The 22,950-nt window shown below is 32.0% G+C and overlaps 5 protein-coding genes and 1 non-coding gene across 13 annotated transcripts in view; 3 read left to right on the top strand and 3 right to left on the bottom strand.

Moving 5' to 3' along the window:
- LOC123015095 (sodium-dependent neutral amino acid transporter B(0)AT3) overlaps positions 1–22,941 on the bottom strand; it is a 27,482-nt gene extending 4,541 nt beyond the window's left edge. Inside the window, exons 1-4 of one of the 3 annotated variants that reach the window (XM_044414568.1) lie at positions 22,854–22,941; positions 21,052–21,247; positions 629–1,188; positions 410–582 (exon numbers count right to left, since the gene is read on the bottom strand). In XM_044414568.1, coding sequence (XP_044270503.1) covers positions 410–582; positions 629–1,127 — 672 coding nt within the window. In that variant the 5' untranslated portion in view covers positions 1,128–1,188; positions 21,052–21,247; positions 22,854–22,941. Of the gene's footprint in view, positions 1–409; positions 583–628; positions 1,189–3,719; positions 4,133–4,196; positions 4,219–21,051; positions 21,248–22,853 lie in introns of those variants that run through there. The other 2 variants (XM_044414567.1, XM_044414570.1) reach the window with 2 other exon arrangements.
- Positions 4,372–5,489, bottom strand: LOC123015099. 3 transcript variants are annotated; one of them, XM_044414578.1, is made up of 4 exons: positions 5,063–5,466; positions 4,913–5,017; positions 4,768–4,856; positions 4,580–4,709 (listed from the first exon to the last, which is right to left on the bottom strand). In XM_044414578.1, exons 1-4 carry the CDS (start codon positions 5,215–5,217, stop codon positions 4,696–4,698), a joined length of 363 nt encoding a protein of 120 aa, XP_044270513.1. In that variant the 5' UTR covers positions 5,218–5,466; the 3' UTR covers positions 4,580–4,695. The 3 variants fall into 3 exon arrangements, with proteins under 3 accessions (XP_044270511.1, XP_044270513.1, XP_044270512.1); XM_044414577.1 differs by having other exon boundaries at positions 4,581–4,723; positions 5,063–5,489; XM_044414576.1 differs by having other exon boundaries at positions 4,372–4,856; positions 5,063–5,482.
- On the top strand, positions 5,675–14,400 carry LOC123015096 (lysophosphatidylcholine acyltransferase). Of its 2 annotated transcripts, none has more exons than XM_044414571.1 (10): positions 5,675–5,871; positions 10,544–10,689; positions 12,448–12,662; positions 12,780–13,047; positions 13,095–13,232; positions 13,281–13,406; positions 13,456–13,606; positions 13,657–13,755; positions 13,822–13,963; positions 14,019–14,400. In XM_044414571.1, the coding sequence occupies exons 1-10, from the start codon at positions 5,764–5,766 to the stop codon at positions 14,150–14,152; spliced, it is 1,527 nt and encodes a 508-aa protein (XP_044270506.1). In that variant the 5' UTR covers positions 5,675–5,763; the 3' UTR covers positions 14,153–14,400. The 2 variants fall into 2 exon arrangements, with proteins under 2 accessions (XP_044270506.1, XP_044270507.1); XM_044414572.1 differs by lacking the exon at positions 12,448–12,662 and adding an exon at positions 12,109–12,323.
- On the top strand, positions 16,162–21,153 carry LOC123015097 (tyrosine-protein phosphatase non-receptor type 61F). Of its 3 annotated transcripts, XR_006413363.1 has the most exons (8): positions 16,162–16,423; positions 16,648–17,298; positions 17,831–17,992; positions 18,126–18,326; positions 18,633–18,754; positions 18,805–18,924; positions 20,295–20,846; positions 20,904–21,153. XR_006413363.1 is itself a non-coding variant. In XM_044414574.1 (7 exons), the coding sequence occupies exons 1-7, from the start codon at positions 16,349–16,351 to the stop codon at positions 20,317–20,319; spliced, it is 1,356 nt and encodes a 451-aa protein (XP_044270509.1). In that variant the 5' UTR covers positions 16,162–16,348; the 3' UTR covers positions 20,320–20,886. The 3 variants fall into 3 exon arrangements, 2 of the variants coding, with proteins under 2 accessions (XP_044270509.1, XP_044270508.1); XM_044414574.1 differs by lacking the exon at positions 20,904–21,153 and having other exon boundaries at positions 20,295–20,886; XM_044414573.1 differs by lacking the exons at positions 20,295–20,846; positions 20,904–21,153 and having other exon boundaries at positions 18,805–20,263.
- Positions 21,555–22,605, top strand: LOC123015098 (uncharacterized Golgi apparatus membrane protein-like protein CG5021). The gene is made up of 5 exons (XM_044414575.1): positions 21,555–21,676; positions 21,732–21,805; positions 21,857–22,091; positions 22,169–22,294; positions 22,344–22,605. Exons 1-5 carry the CDS (start codon positions 21,662–21,664, stop codon positions 22,545–22,547), a joined length of 654 nt encoding a protein of 217 aa, XP_044270510.1. The 5' UTR covers positions 21,555–21,661; the 3' UTR covers positions 22,548–22,605.
- Trnai-uau lies at positions 22,671–22,762 on the bottom strand. The gene is given in 2 exon segments: positions 22,671–22,706; positions 22,725–22,762. It is a non-coding gene; the product is annotated as a tRNA-Ile (tRNA).
- Positions 22,942–22,950: the final 9 nt, after the last annotated feature.

Genomic DNA, 22,950 nt, shown 5'->3' with positions numbered 1-22,950 from the left:
TTAAAAAAATAAATTTTTTTGTAGAACTCAAAAACAAAAAAATATTTAGAAAAATTATATTCTTGATAAAACATCACATCTTTAAAGTACTTTATCGTTCATCAATTAGTTTTTCCAAAAAATTAATAGTTTAAGCAAAAAACGTTTGGTTCCATACTTTTTATTCACCTGGTATGTTTATTGTATTGTATATTGGGCCCTCATTTCAACTTAGTACTCTATATAAAAATTTGCCAGTCCGCCTCTGAGACAAGACATCAGTGGCGACTCGTCAAGAAAAACATATTATGAGAAGATAAACAGCAAAAAGTGTCCACTTTCTTATTATAAAAAAAATGTTAACTCCCAGGCTGAGTGCTCAGAAGGTCGCAACTGATAGCACGAGCCGCCACTGCAGATTAATACTCACCACACATTCCGGTTCGGAAGTGTAGGAGCCATTAGGGAAATACACCTTAGGGCACTCCGCCCATGGCAGTTGCGATTGAAAACTCTGCACGAAATAAAACAGACACCAGGCTATTATCGTGTTGTAATAAAGGGCGACGTTGAATGACACCACTGCACTGCTTATCCCAATTCCTAATAAAACCCTGTCATCAAAATTCACTCTCACACTCCAGCTTACCCGAGAGAAAAGGGGACACTTGGTTCCAGACGCCGATAGCTCCTTTTCTCAGCCTCTGGCCGATAGCCAGCTCCAGATAAAAGATTGGGATTCCTTCAACCGCCAACATAACGAAATAAGGGATGAGGAAAGCACCGCCCCCGTTCTTTTGAGCCAAGTAAGGGAACCTCCAGACGTTGCCGAGCCCCACGGCGTAGCCGACCGTCGCGAGAAGAAAAGTCAGTTTGCTGTCCCAGGATTCGCGCTCGTCCTCGCCAGATTCAGGCCGAAAGGTGGCTTTGCCGTCCTGCGAGCCGCGTTTGCTGCTGCAGCTGGACTTGATCTTGGTGTTGGGACTGGAGTCTTCGAAGGCTGCGTTCGCGGTGCCGTAGCTGGATGTGCTGCCGTTCTCTACCACTAGACGCCCTCGCATTTCCCTCAATTCGAGCCGGTCTACCGAGCGTTGGGGGTTTAAGTCGCGGGAGCTTTGTCTACGTACTAAATGGGCCGTGTTTGCCATTTCGGTTCGAGTGCTTTACTTAATCCTAAATATTATTGTCTTTATGGTTTGGCATCTTGAGCTGCAAAAGGGATTCTAGATTAACTAAAACTGAACTAAAATCTATTAAAAAGTCATTTTATTGACGGCAGATTGATGGAATTTTAAAACAATATTGGGTTTAGAAACTGCTGATGCGAATATTTTGATGATACATTAGTTCCTGTTTTCCCTTCCGATGATCTTCTTTTGTTGGCTGAACAACATAAACGAGCAATTACGTGTCGATATATCGATTTAATAATAAACTTTGAAATGGACCATTTAAACCGTTCAGTGTCGACTAGGATTGGAACTAGTTGAAAGCATATCGGTTTCAGTTTTACAACAGTTTATGAGCACTTTCATTACTAATATAAAATTTTATTTCGCACAACAACGCGTAAAAATACAAGACTTTGGTTTAATTTATTTATTAAAAGAATAAACTTCTAAATTGAAAATTTTATGAAAATAGCTACATTTGAAGAACATTACAACTGCATAAACGATAAGTGATCTAAATAATAAAAATGTCTTGTTGTATTTAAGAAATAATCTGTTGCATTGGTCCAGTTCACCAAATGTTGTCAGTAACTGAAATAGCAACTATGATTTATGAAATTTTAAAAAAGTACAAAAAAAAAATTTTACAGGGTGCGTCAGAACTCGCATTTATTTTCAAATACAGAGTTGCCAAAAAGTATGGATACAGTTAAATATTATAAAAACTATTCATCAAAACTTTTTGAAATGTGGTAAATGCTTAAAAGTATCTAAATTCCATCGCCTCAGATGTTTATCAAAATTCTATCTCCATTTGTTCTAGGAATACATAGCTAACTTGATTTTTTTTAAATAGCAAGGAGGGTCAAATTTAACAGATTTTTTTCTGAGTTCTGTGATGTAACACATACATACCTTATTTTATTCGAAAATTATCGAACTAATTAAATTTTAAAAAATGTATTTTTTTAGGCGTTGTAAATGTTGTCTTTATCTATCGTCGTCTGAACTTTGATAAAAAAATAAGTAAGTTTTCCAAATTTGAAAGTGCTCTGCTAAACTGCTCTGAAAATATTTAGCTGTATCCATACTTTTTAGCGACCCTGTATAATATTTCAGAAGTCGCAAACTAACGCGTCTGTTTTGTGTTGTGTTTTTTTAATGTTTAATGGTGGTGTCCCAGAAGTAAAAAATCTTTCACTACTGTTTTTAATTTTTTTTTCGAGTTTGTGTTGACAGCGCTAAAATACCTACTTATTTGTGTAACAAGTGAAGAAAGTAATTTTTTCTCGAGAATTCAGGAGCCGAAGGCCTAAAGATTCGTGTTAGAAGGAACAAAAATTTCATTAACAACTTTCTTAATTGACAAACTATAGTTTTCTATTTTCAAAGAAATGATTATAATTCAGGCGATTATTAAAACTCGCGTTCCGCTTGTTTTGTAAAACTCATCTTCGTGAAATGCTGTTAAAAAATAATGTACCTATTATTAAATAATTTTGTTCTACTCGCATAATATAAGTTATATCTAAATTGAATCATCTTTTGCTTCCTTAAAACATCATATATTTGTATGTCGAGTAAAGCCATCTACGTAGTGAGATTGCAATTCCTTTAAGCCTCTGTAATTATAAAAAGAAATGAAAAAGAAATGTCTTTCCTTAAAAGAAATTTGGAAGGCTTGGGAAAACGGCAAATTGATTGCACATCCCTAAGGATATATACAAAACGTGAGGAGAATATTCAAGCAGTGCAAGCAAAACACATACTTCTTTTATAATTAAATAACAATTAATTACAAAGCAACTAAATTTATTTGGTCCGATAGTAAAGTGTAGAATATAAATTTTGCAATTTTTTTCTTCTAAACAAAAAATCGCTTTGTTCCAGCTGCATAAAGACTAGTTTAATAAATATTGGAAAATAATCTATGCTGAACCCAAACTAGCTAATTTAAAGCCCTTGTTTTAAAATTTTCAGAGCGGGGCTAATAAATGCCACCAACCATAAAGTGCAGAATGATGGATGATCGGAACATGTCTATTTAATTAAAAATGTTTTAAACAATTTTTTACTAATAATTACCCAAATTGATCTGATATGAGATCATTACTAACTGCATTTTAATTAAAACAAAACGGACGTTGAAGGTTATAAATTTAAGATATTAAAGAAGTTTCCTCATCTCGGAAATTTTGTTAAAATTAAATTGATTTTAGTCGCCGTGCTACATTTTAAAGAAAATTAAAGAAAAATTTGACACGCATTATTAAAAAACATACGCTTTTGTATTAATAAGACAAATCATTATTTCTATAATTATGTAGTAGTTTTTTGGCCGACAAGGGATTTGAATTATTGCGACACTAAAAAGCATTGTTTTGGTATATTGAAGTAGCATAAGAAAACAGATAGTTTACATTATATAATTATTTTTTTTAAAGTCGTGGTTTAAATATATCTTTTTTTCAATTACATTTCTGTAGACATTGTAGCTATACCTACTTGTTTTTTTCTAATTAATGAGTTGTATTTGCTTTATTTAGATATTCTTATTATATTACGTACCTGTGGATGGTGAGGACGGCATCAACCTCCAGTCGGTAAGCGTCACACACACAAACTCATGCTGTAAACCAAATCAATACTAGCGCCGGCGCCGCGACGTTTGCACGAACGCAATCGAGAATATTCACTCTTTTTTTCTTATTCTTTTGAAGCATATTTTCATTCATTATAAGGTGAAAGACTACCTCAGCTATGCGGCGTAAATCTGAACATAAAGAAAGAAGGAAAACGGAAAGCGCAAAGTATACACTCTTTCAGTAATCTACTTTAAATTGTAGATGAACGTTGTGGAGTATCTGGATCTGGATTGCGATTTTTTCTTTTACATATAAAAATGCGTATGTTTCCAAATTTGGTAATAAAAAAACATATTTTATTGTTTATTATACCTTATACTATTATACTGATCCCTACTGAAATAAAATTATTTGATTTCTTTTTTTTGAATGACGCTTATATAATTTTATTTATATTTACCAAATATTCATTTAATTTTGTGATGTGTTAAAAACATTTTCAAAATATAAAAAAAACTTTCTTTCCACCTGGCCATAGATTCAATTGTAATGTTTTACCTATACAACCAACAATACACAAATATTTTATCTAGAAAAAGAATAATAAATCTTCGAGTGATTGATTTTTTTTAATTTCCAACTTACATTTCTTTTCATTTCTTTTTTTTTTATTTATTTCTGATATTAAAAACTAGGTGTTCTTAATTTTTTATACATTTGAAATACATTGTATAAGTGCAATCAGTACAAAATAATGTTTATTTAACATTGAAAAAAACTTCATCAAATAATTTCTTTTTCATTGTCAACATATTGTGTTAGAGCCAATAAGTTCCTAACTATCTTTTGATCAATATCAACATCAAAGGAATTTTTTAATTGTTCAACCGATTTTTCATTTTCTAGATTTAGCGACTTGAATTTATCACTAATGTCTTTTGCTTTCGTAGTAAAATAATTCAAGAGCTGTAAACTGTAATGTAATAACTTTGTTAAAGGTGGTTGAGATCCATTTCCTCTTATCAACTCACTATTTTCCTCCCAATTTAAATTCAATGTAGATCTCTCAAATACTAATAATTTGTTTTTTAAATCAATGTTACATTCATTTAATTTTTCCCTAGAACAAGAAAACATTCATTCTGTTATAATACTATAATAGTAAAAAATACTTACACTAATTTTTTAATGCAAAGTAATTCCTCCTCAATTCCAATCGTTATTCGATGTAGTATCACATTTTGTGCCTCTCTAAAATCCTCAAAATTGGATAATGTAACTCTAAAAAATGCTTATTACATTAATATAATTCAAAATGGGGCTTACTTTTGAATTGAGCGCTGTTGTTCACACAAATTTGTCAAGCTTTGGAGCGGCTTGCCAGAATCCTGTAATACCGACCTCCAAGAATCCACATGTGGAGGCAAAGCTTTACAAAAATTAACTAAATATTTTTGTACTCGAATTTCTGTATTATCCATTACAAAAAAACAAACATATTTTCGGTCCTCTTAAAAGACGAAGTAATTTTTGTGTGGTATTATTCTCACACCGATAATTTAAAGTTGCGAACCTCAAAACCACGATCGCGGTTGCGGTGATTTTACTTAAGCCGTAAGCGCCAAATTCAAATTACATACTTTTATATTGATTGTATGTATTAAAAAACATAATTTTAATAAGCAATTTTGAAATGCTCTTTTCGACAAGTATTTTAAAACAAACCGAAACTATTCTCTTGTCAAAAAGTAGCTTCAGTTTTTGTAATAAACTATTTTTTAGCAAGATTGGAATTCTTGATTTGTGAAAAAATAGATGTCTCTAGACTACAGTCTGCTACGCAAAAGTGAAATTATTGATTCACATCTTCGTGTTAGTTCGTGTTTCATTCGGATCACCAGTTTCACATTCGATTGGTTCTGTTTCAACATGGAAGGGATGTCATTTGTTATCTGTATCGCGCGCGGTTTAGTTTAAAGCGTGTGAAATAATAGAATTTAAGGTAAAATAAGGAAAACTCTGTGAAAATGAACGGCAAATTAGCAGCTGGAATATCTCATGATAGTTTAACTGAAGAACTTTTAAACCCATTCGTTCACCGCTTGGAGTTGGACACAACATACGAAAAAATTAAAGTGAGTCTTCTTTGATATACAACAGATCCTCATTTTATCAAGAACCACCAAACATAAGTTTTTTTTTTTTAGATAATATTGTGTTATAAATTTTCGCTGACACATGTGTTTTTCATTCTTTTATTGTTAGAGTGCACATGAAGACGTAAAAGTACAACAATTCAGAATTTAATGATAAATCAGCATTTTTGCATTTTATTGTTTATTGCGTAAGCTTAAAATTAAATTAAAATTGCAATCGTGCACATGTCTAACAAAATGACTCGATGCAACCCTCGATGGTCATTTAAATAATTGAAATAAACCTGGTTCAGATTCACCTTTCTTAGCTATTTTCGTAATGAAATTTTGATGTATCTAGAATTTGTTAAGTTTGTTTTATAAACACAAAGTATTATTATTCAAACAAAAAAATTAAGGATGGAAGGGGTCTATCGCGTTAAGTAAATTAATGGTTTAACGTCTATTTATTCTTTTAACGAAAATATTGTAACAAAGATGTTTACTGGTTTTAACATGTATTAAATTAATTTAGAAAATTCCCCTTATTAAATGCCCCCTTTGTTGATAACTCCCAAATGTAAATAAACAGTGTTGACATTTGTAATATTTATTTCATAAATGAGGGAATATTTCCATGTCGTTGAACACTAATAAAATCTAAAATAAACAGTAAAGGCCAAAAACCTAAAGTAGGAATGTTTTTTCATTTTTCTTTTAAAACGTTTGTCTTGTGGAAATATTTAAATACAGAAGCATGTTATTGCGAAAATGATTTTTCTAGTTTAAGCAAGATAATAATGCAAAACCTTCACATAAGCAATTGGCATTATCCCATATTTTTAAATCGTTTCAATGAATTCTACTTTCACATATCGTTAAAAAAAACTGTAATGTATATCACAAGATCGTTTAGATATTTGGTTATCACAATATTTCACCTTTGAAAAAAATACATGAATATGGTGAAAGTGTTAAATCGTACAGTTATAAAACAATCTTAGGAACAACCTGTTAATAAACTAATTTCGAGAAATTTATTATGACAATTTAGCCATTAAAATACAGTTTCTGGGATTTCTCCACGAAATTTTTGTGACCGAGGGTCAATCAGGAATAATCTTCAAGTCGAAAGTGAAGTGGGTCAAACACATTTGGTAAAAGTTTATACAAATTAAAAATATATATGCATTTCTGCAATCTTTACTTTCGTTATCAAAAAAAAGGATAACAAAGTCTGCACAAAAGATAAAAAAAAATCTAACCCAAGGTCAATCTTCAAGTCGAAAGTGAAATGGGTCAAACATGTTGAAAGTTTACAAAAACAAAAAAAAAACATTAAAAATTTTCAGGATTTTCCATACAATTTTCACTTTTTTATTGGCAGTTACCAAAACCTAAGAATAAAGTCTGTACAAGAGATACAATATAAAATGTATGTCAGTTTAGTATGTCATTACTGCTTTCTTCCGTCGAAACGCAAGAGAGGTTCGTTGTTAGTGAACTTGCTTTTAAACCAATGAAGTGAAATTCACTGGAGGAAGTCTTCTCAGAGGGGTTATTATTCTCAAGATGGCTTAAAAAAGGGGGAGATGTGTGATGAATAGTTGACAAAAGGACTCTTTTATAAGTCCAATGACCAAATGATTTAAAACTTTCAGTTTTAAAACTAGTAAAAAAAATCTTGGTCGAATTTCTAGTTTTACTTAATTATTCACCAAAAGTTTATTGTAAAAGTGAGAAAGGTATCCTACTTTTAATTAATTAGTTAAGTGAAGCAATAAAAGAGTCAACTTTTATTTACCCACAATCGCAGGGAGATTTATTTTGTGTGATTTGTTGTCCCATTTCTCATCTTTACGCAACTCTATTATGTTGCATATGTAAGCAAAAATGAAATATTTCTTACTCGAAGTAATAAAATCCTATTACCTAACATGCAGGTAGAAATGTGGACTTGGTCAATTGATTAGTTATGCTTAATTAATATTTATTTTTAATATAAATTAACAAAATTGTTTTCTGGCAAGTTTTTGAAGCAGTTTTGCTACAGATAGGCAAAAATACACTTACCACCCAGCTTTTATTTTTAATGAGTTGTTAGTTAAATTTTTTTATTAATAGGACAGTTTCAATTTTACTAAGTTTTATATTACGGAAGTGAATTTGTAAAACCATAAGCTGTTTTACTGTTATCCAGGTATTATGAAAAGCAAACATTTTAGTTTGTCTTAGTTGAATAAGAATTCAAACGTGTGCACGTGTTCTTCTATTTGAATAGATTTTCACATCATAGGTAGGTACACGATACATTTCACCAAAGCTTTCACTTTCTGGTAATCTTATATGGATGTATAAAACAATAAAAAATTTATTGTTATTGAGTGAAATTGTATCATGTTTATGGAATTCGTGCAAGGCTTATAAATAAATAAATAATTAGTCTATCGATTCCATACCGGACTACACTTTTTTGACCCCAGAATAGACTTTAAAAAGAAAAAGTTTTTTTTAATTTAATGACCTGAATTGTTTTACAAACAAAACTTTTTCCATATGATTCCAAAAAAATTAAAGTCTGTTTATTAAAAAAAAATCAATCAATAGATATTTAGGATGTCTGGTGTCCTAATGGTGATATTTAAATTTATCCCAGTAGCTGCATTTAAAACTGCGTCTTAAAAGTCTAGTCTATTATCCCAAAGGCGTGTTTTTATACTTAATCTTAAAGAATGCATTCATAGTTTTTGTAATGTAATGRAATGCCTTTCATTTATTCTTTAAACAGACTTAATTGTATAATTTATCAACATTATACTATAACTTATGACATCTACAATGTATTTGCACAAATATTATTATTTTCTCTATTCAAAAACTAATGCACGCTTATGAATTACCTTGTATAATTTTTTATTTTATTTCATTCATTATTTTTGTTGATATTTAGGTTTATGGTTTTATAATACTAAGTGGGTGTAATGTGCTATTTTGTGTAAATATTTATTCAAGGTATTTTGTATGAGTATGGAAAACTGTGTCACACATGAATCAGTAGATGTATGTAAGTTATTTATATTTTCCACCGGTTAGACCCTTTCTCTTTCTGCAAATATTAAAATATACAGGGTGTTTCACATAATTTTACGAGGCCTGCGCCTGTAAGATGCAATCAGTAATACATATTCCGATACGAACTCGATTACACATTTTGAAAAATTGAATTATCTTCTCTAGTTTGTTCACCCTTTAAAAAAATTACGTTAAAAAAACGTTTTTAGTTAGCTAGAATCATATTCTTGCCGTTTCTTGATAGACAAATGATAATTGTTTCTTAAAAACTAGAGTTTATGACTATTAATGAAACAATGATTAGTTTGACAACTACTGTCATGGGTTTCCAAAAATTAAATTGTTAGAAGTGTATTTTTTGTATCTAGTATTTTGTGACTTTTGTATATTTGGGTGCGTACATTAGGCGCAAGCCTTGTAAAGTTATGTGAAACAGCCTGTATATCAATCAAATATCAGATGTATTTTTTTCTACTTCGAAATTGAAAAATAGAAGTTTATACAGATAATGTACTTATAATAAATTTAATATAATTATAATTATTATGTAATTAATCTTATTATAATTATTATTATAATAATAGTTATTATAAATTTGTTGTGACGGTTCTAAATAGTAGTTATTCAAATTAATTTATAAGAAATTATTATGAGATAAAAATACTTTCTTCCGACTTAAGTGTTTCCTTCCTAATGATGTTTACAAAAATTGTATTTACTTTCTTTACTTAAAGAAAAGAATCGGTTAAGTACATATTCATAAGTATCCTAACAATTTGTACTAACTGTAGAGAGAGAAAAATTAGAGAAAAGTTTCTATTTTTTACTTTCAAAATTCTACAGCAAGAACAAAACGTTGCAAACAATTTTCAAAAAAATGTAAGTCAGTAATTCTTAAAACTTGTAGTCCGCGGACCCTTGGGAGAAATTTTCTCACGTTTAGAAATAACAAAATAAAAAAATCTAGTAAATTATAGGAAGAATGCCTTAAATAAACATAGTGACATGTACACTTTTGAACAATTTCACAATTTTGCAAAAACGTTTCGAAAAAAAACCAGTACTTATTCGTATAATAATGATTCCAGAAAGAATCTTAAAAAATGGAAAATTCTTTTCAAATTATTTCCTAATTTAAGAATGCAAGTGGGATTGTACAATTTATTTAATAATTTGTGAATAAATTTAATATTTTGTTATTAAAATAGTCTTGTTTCATTTATTTATCGTTAAATTTAGTTGCAATAGTTCCACATTTATATTATAATTCGTAGAAATTTGCCATCAAAATTCTGAAGCAATCTAATACAAACAGCTTTCATTTTAAATGAGAATCAGGTACCGTTTTGAGTTTCGATTGTAGACTTTATATTGTAGTCAAGTTCCGTTACGAAACTTTCTTTTAACACAAATCTTGACCTGTATAGTTGCATTAATCTCTCTTAACTGTCCTCATAAAAATGTGTCCATAATTATGTCATGATTTCTAGTCTGGTTAATTTCTCCCCTTTCGTTTTCTTCATTTGTTTTAGCGACACATAACACTTACGTTATTGTAAACGAAATTGTAAAAGGTATATGTAACATCCTTTTTTTTCAGACCGCAGTGTTAACAGTAGTTTTATTACCGATAAGAGTTTCGATAATCTGTTTCTTGCTAATATCCGGGTGGTTGTTAGCCTGTATAGGACTTTGGGGACTGACAGAAGAGGACCTCCGAGCTAAACCTTTGTCAGGATGGAGAAGGTAAATTGAAAAGCCCTTTTTATACTAACGCTGTAGATGTGCTAATTACTTATTGCGGCAAAACTGATTATTTCATTATCATCAGTGTATCGCAGTTTTCACTTTATTGTATGTAACTATTAGTTTAATTGGAGAAATCTAATGCATTGTTAAATTGTCAACTAACAGTTTGGTGAGGTTGATGATATTTTATTCACACAACGGATGAATGATTTTTTGAAAATCAGTAAATTTGATGTCTAATTTTCCAATTAAAGTACTTCATATAGATTAATTAATTTCTATTATTAAAGTAGAGCATTTAACACATTTATTAATGATTATTATTATTAGAGTGATAACTGTGTTYTAACCGTAATTCTAACTAACAATTTGCATACTCATCGTTAAAACCCGCTCTTCTTTTCATGATCATCTATTCATAATACTTACTTAAAAATTGAAAATTTAAAAAATAGTTTATGTAATTCAAAACTCGTAAAAATGTCACATAAAATTGCTTTTATTGTTTTAAAAGCTTCATAAAAAAACTCAATTGCTTAAAATTTTACTTTTAGTCTCTAATTCTTATTTCATTAAATTGTATTCAACCCAATCCACTTTAGAAGGAAAGGGTCAGGGCGTGTTTCTAATCTATTTCAACCCATTATTTGCATTTACAACCAATCTCATGTGATGTACGTCTATTGTTTATTTCAAATTTCTGTAAAACTTTTCTTCTTGAGTTAAAGGTTTTTGACAACTTGATTCTTCTTGAATTTTTATAACGTTTAATTGTTATTTTTATTTTGATTTTTATGTGATTTAAAAATACTGCATTGACAAAACTTTTTAAATCGATTTAATGATATTATTGATGATTAATATGTCTTATAGATACAGAAATAATTGGAAGAAAAAAACTTAAGTGTCTCTATTCCTAATAAAAATCGAAACTTTTTCCTTATCATAAATTGTTCTACCAACAATTTTTTTTTTAAACAATTAGCTTTTGCCATACTTAATTGTTGATTTGAAAACTCAAAAGTTTTTTTGCGAATTAATTTTATTACCCTTCCCTTTTTGTAAAGCTTTACGAGAAAGAATTATTTATCATAAATGATTTAATATGAATGAGGATAAAATAATATTGAGGACTAAGGAAAATGGTTGAATGAAAATAATACTTTAATTGCATTTGTAGAAAGCTTCTATTTTTAAATCCACACACGTGCACCTCGACAAATCGCAGAATTTATTTACATAATAAATTAATTGGAACACATCCAACAATCACTACGTTTGAAAGCTGGCGAATTTATGACTTTTTCGCTACTTTCTTCGTCTGAATGCAATTGAAAATTCCGAAAATTTCAATGGAAAAGACGAGCTGGGTTGCCTTCAACTGCTCTTATTAATTATTTTAATCCTTCTGGACAGTACAGTACGTCAGATATCGGCTCAATTAATCCGGTGCTTATTCGTCGCCGGAGGATTTCGACTCCGTGTGATAGGAAAACAATCGAATCGTTCAGCAGCACCTGTAGTGGCTTTAGCACCTCATTCTTCTTTCATGGATAGTATTGCTATGGTGTATATGGGGGGACCTTCGATTGTGGCTAAGGGAGAAACAGCATCTATACCTTTTTTCGGGAGTACGTAACTAACATTTTCACATACTAAAATCCTTTACCATACACTAACTTTGCTTTCTATGGGACCAGGCTTTGTGTTAATTGTGTGTACGTTTGTTATTTTTTGGTTGCTTTTTTAATTCAGGAAATTGACACCAATTTTGTGCTTTTTGGGCAAGAGTACGTATCGAGCTGGCGGCATGAATGTTGTGATAAAAGGCAAACAAGCCAGTCGCAGCGAAGCCCCAATACTAGTGATAGCCCCCCATTCCACGTTTCTGGATGGAGGAATTATCTACGCCACTGGCTTTCCCTCCATCATCGTTAGACGAGAGAGCGGTACAAATCCGTACATCGGAAGTATGTAATTTTTGGTTTTTTTTTATTTTCAAAAATTGCACATAGAAAGCAAATTAGTTTTTCGGGGTCGCTGTCTCTCGTCTAAGCGGTTTAGATTTTGCATTGTTTTTTTTACAGAGTTGATTAACTTCACACAACCTGTTTATGTGTGGAGGGACGATCCAGACTCGCGTCAAAACACGATCAAAGAGATCATCAGTAGGGCAACCTCTGACCTGGATTGGCCACAAATTTTAATTTTCCCAGAAGGAACGTGTACAAATAGATCGTGTTTGATTACATTCAAGCCAGGTGCGTTTTATCCAGGCGTTCCTATCCAACCTGTTTGCATCCGATATCCAAATAAACTCGATACTGTGACATGGACTTGGGAAGGACCCAGCGCGTATGTCTCAAATCCCTTGGAAATTAGAGTTAACTGAAGGTTTTCAGGTTGAAACTACTTTGGTTAACCTTAACCCAACCTTACAGTTACTGCGAAATTGAATTTTTGCCGGTATATCGGCCTAGTGAAGAGGAGAAGAAAGACCCGAAGTTGTTTGCAAATAATGTTCGAGCTGTTATGGCCAAGTAAGTTCAACAAGTTGTACAAAACTAGAACATAAATTTATTTTTAAGGGCTTTGGGGGTCCCAGTTTCGGATTATACCTATGGAGATTGTAAATTGATGGCAAGAGCTAAAGAAATGAATCTACCAAATTCCACGTCGTTGGTTGAAGTACAGAAAATGAGACACAGATTAAAGTAACAATATTTCTGCCCACTTTTTCTCAAATAAAACTAATATTTTTAGTTTGCACCAATCCAACGTGGAAGAAAATTTACTCAACTCAAACATATTGTGTCAAAATTGCAACAGAGTGACTTTCACTGAATTCTGTAAATTATTGAATTTGTCGCCAAACGATCATTGTACTCAGCATTTATTTAAACTCTACGATAAGGTAAAATAACACAAAACACAAGCTAACATTTCAATTTGCACCTTTTGTAGAATTGCAGCGGTGCTATCGATTTCCGGGATTACCTTCTGGGAGTGTTGGCATTGTCAAATAGCCGAACAACTCTTGATGCTGTTAAACTAGCTTGTAAGGTAAAATTATTTGTGAAAGTAGTTACATGAAATAGCTGTTGTAATAATTTTGATTATTTTTTGCAGATATATGACAGTAGTGGCTGTGGCCACCTTTCCGCTGAAGACTTCAGCAGAGCTCTTTTTCACACATTAGCTATCAACAAAGAGTACGCTTTTGAAATATTCGAACAAGTAGACAAAAATAAACTTGGGTACATTACATTTGGTAAGAATACCAACACTAATAGAGTGTGCTAATAAAAACGCCTGTTTAATTTTAGATAATTTCCTCGCATATGCAGAGAAGAAGGCTGAATTCGCGAGTTTATTCAGTTTGAGTCGTGAAGAAAAGTTAATTCCATTGTCCAGAAACGGTGAAATATGCCCCAACGACTTTCCCAAGAAATTAGACTGATGTTTGGATGTTCTTCAAGTTTAAATTTTTTATTCTTGAAACTCCGGTCAGTATGACAAAAGGAATTAAACATACGAAGAAGTGAAGACAAAACTGATGATCTGATATTTTTATGTATAATATTATTGTAGCATATTTTAGCTTAATATTTTCATCTTAACCAATAGTGTGATAGACATTAATTTAGTAGATTGAGAAAATTATTTATATATTTATTTATTTATTGTAAATATAATTTGTATATACTAGTTGTTTTCTATTTTGTACCGTTATAATTTTACTTTTATTATTCTACCAGATTAAGATAATAAATAATTTTTTATTGAAAGTCAATAAAATTTTTGGAATATTATGTAGGTAGCTGTTAAAGGACCTGTTTTCATATAAACAAAAAATCTTATCAAAAATTTCATTTATTTTACAAAATATCATGCCCAAATCCCATGCATCTCAACGCAAAGTACGAAAAGAAGCACAATCCATAATTATAAAGCGTGATGTGAGTTATGTAGCAATGCGACATGGCATAAGCTATAGTGGCTGCTACTCCATAATTAAGATTTTTCACAACAGAGACTACTCCCAAACCGACTAAATTAAATAATATAAGTAAGTCAATAAGTGGCACATCCATTTCGGAATTAGTAAGATAACACAGTAGTGGAAAAATTGGTACTATTGTCCAAGCCCAGCTCCATTCTTTTGGGTATCCATTAGCTAACCACACTGAAGTAGTAATACAAGGTAGTGCGAAGAGGGACTGGCAGTAGGAAGTAAATCTGAACATTTCTTGGAGTCGGCTCTCGTATGAACTTAAACACCAACACATTCCTATGATGTTGTTTATTGTAATTACGCCGAAAGTGATATGAGGACAGAACAAATTTTCGTTCTTGATTTGAAGTAGACAGTAAATACCAGTCCCAGCTAAAGCAGTATGAGATAAAAGCATGAGGAAGTTTTGGTGGGACATTTTTGGCTTATTTGTTACATTCTTGCAAGGGTAAAAAACAGAAAAATATGGTAAAAGCTCTGTTGCTAATGTCAAAAAATTTTTTTGTGTGTTTGGCACATGTCACTGAATAAAACACTAATTTGTCAGAAAAAATAAATTAAAAAATGCCTGCGAATAGGAAGAGAATCTGAGCCAACCTAGTAAATTGTCAGATGTTGCAAGGTGATGAAGATTTGGGTAATGCTGATGATCATCAGGAAGAATCCGAAGAATTTCCGAGGAGTTAAATAAAATAAATATACATATAGAAGAAGAAGAGCCAAGTTGTTTCAAGAAACCTTGCTGTCGACTTGAAAGAAGTTTTAAAGTATGATAGTCTTGAGAGATCCAGTTTTAATCCAAAAACTAATGACAATTGAAAACAAGTTGAAGTTTCAATTTTTTAAATTTTGAAGACAATTTTTGAAAAATTTTACTTAGAATAAAGTTTCTTTTTGTTCTTGCTGTAAACCTCTGTTGAAAGACTTGTGGCAAAGATAGCAATAAAAAGTTTTCAGATCAGTAATTTTGTGTTTAAAAATTTGATGCCTAAATAACACTAGTTTTTTTACAAAAAACTGTAAGCAACCTTAAAAGTCAATTTTTTTATTTTTATTTAAAAATTGTTTATTTTGATCAGGGATAAAAATAAAACACAAAAACCGCATTAAATCTCTTATATGTTAATGTTAATTTTAAATTTCTGATAATTTATTCTAGAAATAAAATAATAGTTATTTATTCTACGAGTTTGAGTTTAAATCGGACGCATTATTTTACCGAGTGGATTTTTAAACCACGAGTGTAACGGGTTTGACAGTGTCGAAGAATAAAAGTATTAATATTAATAAAAAACATATTTTAAAAGAAAGCAAATGCTAACACCAGTTTTTATTTATTTCTAAAATAATTTGTATTTTGCAGGCAACCAACAATACAGGCTATAATTTTTAAAACATCCTGCTTTACCGACTTAAATATCAAATGTTGACAACTGTTTTCCGAGAAAGTTGAAATTTGCCTATCCTTGTTTATTTCAGTAAATTTGCTGTCTCTATCTCTTTCTAAAAATGGTGAACGAACGTTTACAATAGTTGGTGCAGTTAGTTTGTCTCGTTTTTTTCCAAAATTAAAATTATAAATGCCGGTTATTTAAAGTGTTGTTTTGCAGTAATTCAATCGGAGGAACGTAAATTTGTAAAATGTCATCGGGCAATAATATCGAGTCGGAATTTTCGAAGTTAAACTCAAAAAATGAGTGGTCGGCGATTTTTCAGGTATTTCATGCTCTCTTTTATTTTTCCAACGATTAAACAGTCCTATTTGAATAATAAATCATCGCTGTGTAGTGTATAATCAAGTCTTAGCATTGGTTGCTCAAGAATTTCCCGGTTCTGACTCATAAGATTTCACAGTTAAATTACCAACAATTAAGCAATTAAAACCAGAATCATGTCTTTGCACTCTTCTATTGTTACGATAACCCGACGTTTGTTTCCAGAAAATACGCTCAGAGTGCATCAAAAACAGCAGTCCATACACGGAAGCCTTGAAACCACAAAATAAAAACTTGAATAGGTATAGAGACGTCAGTCCCTACGACCACAGCCGAATTGTCCTCAAACGCGGCACCACCGACTACATCAACGCAAATCTCATAAAAGTGGAAAAAGCCAACAGACAGTACATTCTCACGCAGGGCCCCCTGTGCAACACCGTTAGCCACTTTTGGCTGATGGTCTGGGAGCAGCACAGCAAGGCAGTCCTAATGCTCAACAAACTCGTTGAGAAAAAACAAGAGAAATGTTACCAGTACTGGCCTTCCAAAGTCGGTCCTGATTATATCATGACAATGGAAGATGTGGGACTAACTCTGGAATATGTAGAGCATCAAGACCACTCATATTATTTACAAAGAGTATTGAGATTGACAGATATTAATACGAAGGAATCCCGAGATATATTACAATTTCATTACACAACATGGCCCGATTTTGGGGTCCCAAGTTCGCCAACTGCGTTCTTGGAGTTCCTGAGGAAAGTAAGAGACGCCGGGGTTCTGGAACCCACCGTTGGACCCGCTGTGGTGCATTGTTCGGCTGGAATTGGGAGATCTGGCACTTTTTGTCTCGTTGATTCCTGTTTAGTGCTTGTAGGTATTTTTAACTGTATTTTCTCAACTTATCAGAATATGTTCCCAGAACAGATAAATATTTTCCCAAATACAAATTATTAACGAGATTATCTACATAATTATAAATAGACCACCGTTCTTCGTAATAGTGTATTAATCGAATATTAACAATTATATTTGTATGTTCAGAGATAATACAATTTCAAAGAATTGTTTGATGGTAAAACAAGGTCCATTGGCTATGAATTCAAAATGTATAATTAATTATTTAAATTTTGTAAAATAAATTTATTGATGTAGTAATAAAATTGTCTTCCTTGTTGCAGCAAATAGTTCACAGCTGCTTTGGAACCAATTAATACAAGTCATTATTTCATGGTTTATAGCTCTGATTTTAATGTTTTTAGTAGTAATTTACTACAAATTGATAATTTTTAATTGGTGGTAACGAAATTAACAACATTAAAACCTTTTACATGTTTTGCTTTGTCTTCATTTTCATTTCCAATTGAACTCTGGCGTAAATAATGGGCCAAAAATTATGTTTCAGATGGAAAAATTTGGTCTAAATTCCGTAGATGTAAAAGACATTTTGTGTGAAATGCGAAGTTATCGCATGGGACTGATTCAGACGCCCGAGCAACTAAGGTTTTCATATCAAGCAATCATTGAAGGTGCAAAACAACTACTCAATCAAGATTCGAGTCCAACGGTAGGTGGTATTAAGAAAAATCCTTTCCAATTTTTCCAATTTTTTAGAAACCTCATCCTTAAACTATCCTTCCCAAAAATTTTAACTAAATTCCAATGATGTAACTTGAAAGGCAAAATGTTTTAATTATTAGGAAAATCATAAAATCATGGATAATGAACCGGAAGACGGGGTAGCATCTGATTCGGATGATGACGGACCTCCGCCTCTTCCACCACCTCGATTAGACAGTCTGAAGAAACAAAACGGTACTCCTTTAGACAGACCTCTTCCAAACATCCCCAAAAGTACCTCCTTGAACGAGTTTATATACGAAAGTGGCGATAGTGATGAGGTAAGTCGGCTCTTAACATTTGTGAAATCAAATTATTTCAATAAAATTTTGACCCAAAAATGGTACTTTATTTTTGGTAAAGTGGGCTGTACTGAGTACTGTGAGACAGTTCATCTGTCCTGTTTGACATCGTTTGAAATGTCTGATAGAAATGAAGCTAAATTATAAGTAAAACACTAAAAAATGCTGTTACGTTCTATGAGACAAATTAGTTTTGTAAATCCAGACGACAAGTTGGTATTCCCTCGCGTACGTCGGCGACTTCAAATTTTCCTCTAGTTATTTTCAGTGGCGTTTTTATTGTAGTACATTCCAACCGGTCCGTTGCCTGTAGTTCCCGGTGATGAAGAAGAGGGCTCTAGTGAAGATGAGTTGGAAGATTTGCGTTCCGATAGTCCGTTTTCGGAGCCTTTGAGCCCTTCGGAGAGGTAACATTGTTCAATTGGAGAGATGTTAGTGAGTTAATGAGTTATTTTAGTTTGTCGGCGTCCGAGTTGAGGCATCGTAAACGTGTGGAGCAAAAAGAAAAGTTAGAGGCCCAAGTGAGAGACATGAAGCGGCGACAGCAAGCCAACGAGCAGTGGACACAACTGAAGAGGTCTCTATACAAACCTTTATTTATAGCGGGCGCTATTGTTTTGGGCGGGGGCCTCATTTCCTATTTTTATTTTAAAAATTAAACAAAAAACCAAGACATGTGTGTTAAGTCTATTATGGTGAGAGCTGTTTTTGATTGGTTATCAGAGTTTCTCGATCACGTACCCAGTTCAACGTTATAGTTTTTAAATTTTATGTATATTAGTCACAACTGTTTTTGGTAGCACTGATGAACTTTATTTGAAAGTTGTAATAAGAAACGGGCTCTTGGTATATCACAGTTTCTGAATTACATATCAAAATATTGTCTTATCTATTATGTTTTATTGAGGATGTATCGATTTTTTTGTAATATTTATTTACGTAAAATTTTTTTCTTTACGATTCATGTTGTTGCCGAGTAAATGTTTTTAATGTTACCATACATCGAAGTACTTGTTTGAAAGCTTTTCGATTAAAACGTCACTACATCACACATCTGCAGCCGTTTTTGTTTATTTTAACATTTTCATTACTAATTTATTACCATTCGGATAAGATTAACATTAAAAACCATTTAGCAACAACTGGAGTATTCGCCTCTTGGAACGATTCATGTCTAATTCATAAAATTGTTGCAACATGAATCGTTTCTATGATTCATTTCATTTAAATTGAGTACTTTTAATTGCGTTTCACTTCTTTTAATCATTGTGTAAGTAGGTATATATGCTGTATCGAGAGTGTAGAAGAAAAATATTACTTGTAGTGGAACGAGTGGGTAAGAAAAAGACTGAGAGGTTACCGCCAACCATTCCTTTTTTGTTAATTCGTCAAAAGTTTAATAATTTGGGGGTAATCGTAATATGTTGAGTTGGTTTCGCATTCACTGAATGGTCATAGTTTTATATGTGTGGATTCATATAAGACTTGATGTTGAGTGATGGTTGACACAAGTTTTTTACCGTCCAATCGGAAAACTTTTGTAGCCATCATTAATTACAGTAGGTACGTCTCATTGATTTTTTAAATCAAATTACAGGGTGCTTATTGAAAAAAAAAATTAATGCATAATGCATTTTTACCAATTTATAAAATTTTTCTATCTTCAGAAAAAAAAAAACAAAATTTTCTAAGGATTTTATACCTTATTTACACATTCCTTTTAAGTGCCTACGAAATGCTGTTATAACTGCGTCGACAATATGAATTTGATTGTGTTGTTACTATGATTTAAAATTAGAATGTGACAATCGGTTTGAAGTTTGTTTATATCTGGACCGCCGATTATTTGTGATTGATTAATATTTTCTCAAGAATTTTATGGATATTCAATAAATACATTGAAAAATTATAACAAATTGTTTAATATACCTGAGTTTCTTCTTTCAGGGCTAAAACTTCACTTCAAGACTGACATTTGAACTTTTTCTGGAGAAGACTGGACTTTGATACATTCAGATTAGTTGAAGATAAGTTCTGCGGTCTTACTTTTTAGTAAAACTAGTCAAAATTTAATAGGTATGTTCGTCTTAATAGCATGTAGCACTAAATATTTTGATTGTTTACGCCATTAAGATGTCAATTTTCGCGTTAGCTGTTGTAACCGCCTGGTTTTGTATATCTATATTCAGCAAAAAGCGCAGCTAATTGTCCAAAAATTGCCATCCTGTATTTTAACTAGCGTTTTGTACCCAATGTGCAACGATATAATCTAAAAAATAGTTAGTGTAACTCATTTTATAAAACATTTGAAACCAAAATGTCAATCTAAATTTGTCACAATAGTGTACTTGTGTAATGGTATTGTTCTCTTTATACATAACTGTAACAGCAACGTTGTTAGTACAAAGTTTTCATAGTGCCGGAAGAAATAACTTTCAAATTTATGCGAATCCTCTCCAGGAGTATCAACGAATTGCCTTCCCGCAATCAAAAGATAGTGTAAGACCATTTGTAAGCAATAAAAATGATGTTTTTAATAGAGCCTTATTCATTAAGAACACGAACAAAAATCACTTAAATTTTAATGACATCACACAAACGCTTAGTAGACTACTTGAAAAAGTTGCTTCTCCAATGAACCAACGAAAAAGAGATACGATGATTAATACTAAAAGGGCTTTTCGGCACTTTGTGAGACACTTACCAAAGCCGCGACTTGAACCAAGCCACAAGACATGTTCAGGGACGGGACATAGAAAAAGACGATGGGATAAATGGACTCAATGGTCCCCATGTAGTGTAAGTTGCGGTAAAGGAAGAGAAATCCGGTGGAGACACTGCTTGGAGAATTGTGGAGGCGTAGAGACAGAAATGGAGGAAAAAACGTGCCAGCTTCCAGCCTGTGGAGGAAAGTTATTTGGATTAATTAAATTATGAAATAAACAAGTTGTAGATTAAGATTGACATTAAATATTGCATTGCTGCATTGTCATTTTTTGAATTTGAATTTTTGAAAATATGGGGAATTTTATTTTATCGCCAGAAATTCTGCCAATGTGGTTGCGTTCAAATAAGTTTTCGCTCACAATTAATACTATTTCAGTTTGATAATTGATAATAAATTTTTGTTATGGCAAGATATGTCTTGATGATAAAATAAGTGAATGTCTTTTTATTAATAAAGTTTAATTTAATAATTTTTCGGGTCGGTAACACTTCGGTCGTATGATGAATCGTATTCATACACAGATTTGACATTTGGGGATTTGTCTTGTCTTGTCCATTTGTCACATTTTAATTTATTAGCTGTAAACATGTCATCTGCTACAGTAAGAACAGTTCAAAGCTTTAAAATTGCCCTAGTTTAAACTAAATTAATTTTAGTTGCCCTTATTAGAGGATGACACAGTCGCGTTTGGTAATGATTTGGACGGTATCGGCGCTAAAGGGACCCTGGAGTAAGTTTGAAACTACAAGTTGAAAGACTATTCCTACAGTCTCTTTTTCAGACACCCCTATGTAACGTTTTTCCACTTAGCCTTTCGGGGGGCCTCTATAGTAACATATATGTTGTGTGAATGGTTCAGTGATAGTTTTATCACAAGCTTTGTAACAGTAGTTTTATTATTGTCAATGGATTTTTGGACAGTCAAAAACATAACAGGACGTTTGATGGTTGGCTTGCGATGGTGGAACTATGTGGATGATGACGGAAAGTCACACTGGGTCTTTGAATCACGAAAGGTTTTAGTTGCTTGCTTAGTTTTTCCATTTGGCTTTTATTTGCTTAGTTTACTGAATCAACATTTGGCCCATTTCAGGGCCAATTGCAGAATCGTATAAATGAGAAAGAGGCGAGAATATTTTGGATGGCTCTGATTTTAACTCCACTGCTGTGGGTGGTATTTTTTTTAATTGCTTTGTTTCGTTTAAAACTAAAGTGGATGGTAATTTTTATCTTTCCTAGAAGCTGGGAGTTTCATAATTTTGTTTTAGCTACTCGTAATGATATCGTTGGTACTTAATGGGGCTAATTTGTATGGGTATTTTAAATGTAAAGTGGGTTCAAATGAAAGCATAAGTTCAGCAACTACAAATTTTCTTAGGAAACAAGTTTTGCAAAACGCTGTGTCACTTGTCACACGTGAGGCTACGGCACCTCAGGCAAATCCTATGAGTCAGCCCTCTAACACTATTTAATAAATTCTTATTTATATAAATAAAAGTATTGTGATAATTAAACTAAATTCCAAACCTATTAATTTGCTTATTCTGACATTTATTCCTTACATCACCTATTTAAAATATAAGAAGAAAAAAAAATGCTCTAGGTGAGGCTCGAACTCACAACCCCGGCATTGCTCACGACTACTGTCTTATAAGTACCGTGCGCTAACCAATTGCGCCACTAGAGCTATGGTGAATTCGTTTCAAATAAGCAGTTATAAAGAAACATGCAAATTGATAAATACATAATGATTAAAATAATGTTCAATTTAAGCTTACTGAATATAAAATAGTTGCGTAAAGTGTTAAACACACACAATTAACACTTTTTAGTCAATTTCTTTTACAACTAACGCGTTCGATGTTTTTGACAGTT

The sequence above is a fragment of the Tribolium madens genome, unplaced genomic scaffold (assembly GCF_015345945.1).
Source record: "Tribolium madens isolate multiple individuals breed KSU strain unplaced genomic scaffold, Tmad_KSU_1.1 Scaffold_97;HRSCAF=244;Tcas5.2_LG3a, whole genome shotgun sequence".
Lineage (NCBI taxonomy): Eukaryota > Metazoa > Arthropoda > Insecta > Coleoptera > Tenebrionidae > Tribolium > Tribolium madens.
Note: the sequence above shows the minus strand (reverse complement) of the source record. Positions and strands in the feature narration are given on the sequence as shown.

What these genes read in the sequence shown, in the direction of transcription:
- LOC123015099 (XM_044414576.1), bottom strand. Translation starts at nt 5,217, where the DNA reads ATGGATAATACAGAAATTCGAGTACAAAAATATTTAGTTAATTTTTGT. An exon ending in CAACAGCGCTCAATTCAAAA is followed by an intron (nt 5,018 to 5,062) that starts GTAAGCCCCATT and finishes AGCATTTTTTAG; the next exon opens with AGTTACATTATCCAATTTTG. An exon ending in CTTTGCATTAAAAAATTAGT is followed by an intron (nt 4,857 to 4,912) that starts GTAAGTATTTTT and finishes TTCTTGTTCTAG; the next exon opens with GGAAAAATTAAATGAATGTA.
- LOC123015096 (XM_044414571.1), top strand. Translation starts at nt 5,764, where the DNA reads ATGAACGGCAAATTAGCAGCTGGAATATCTCATGATAGTTTAACTGAA. An exon ending in ACTTGGGAAGGACCCAGCGC is followed by an intron (nt 13,048 to 13,094) that starts GTATGTCTCAAA and finishes GAAGGTTTTCAG; the next exon opens with GTTGAAACTACTTTGGTTAA. An exon ending in ACTTGGGTACATTACATTTG is followed by an intron (nt 13,964 to 14,018) that starts GTAAGAATACCA and finishes GTTTAATTTTAG; the next exon opens with ATAATTTCCTCGCATATGCA.
- LOC123015097 (XM_044414573.1), top strand. Translation starts at nt 16,349, where the DNA reads ATGTCATCGGGCAATAATATCGAGTCGGAATTTTCGAAGTTAAACTCA. An exon ending in AGTGGTCGGCGATTTTTCAG is followed by an intron (nt 16,424 to 16,647) that starts GTATTTCATGCT and finishes GTTTGTTTCCAG; the next exon opens with AAAATACGCTCAGAGTGCAT. An exon ending in ATCAAGATTCGAGTCCAACG is followed by an intron (nt 17,993 to 18,125) that starts GTAGGTGGTATT and finishes TTTAATTATTAG; the next exon opens with GAAAATCATAAAATCATGGA.
- LOC123015098 (XM_044414575.1), top strand. An exon ending in GGGTCTTTGAATCACGAAAG is followed by an intron (nt 22,092 to 22,168) that starts GTTTTAGTTGCT and finishes GGCCCATTTCAG; the next exon opens with GGCCAATTGCAGAATCGTAT. An exon ending in GTTTAAAACTAAAGTGGATG is followed by an intron (nt 22,295 to 22,343) that starts GTAATTTTTATC and finishes ATTTTGTTTTAG; the next exon opens with CTACTCGTAATGATATCGTT.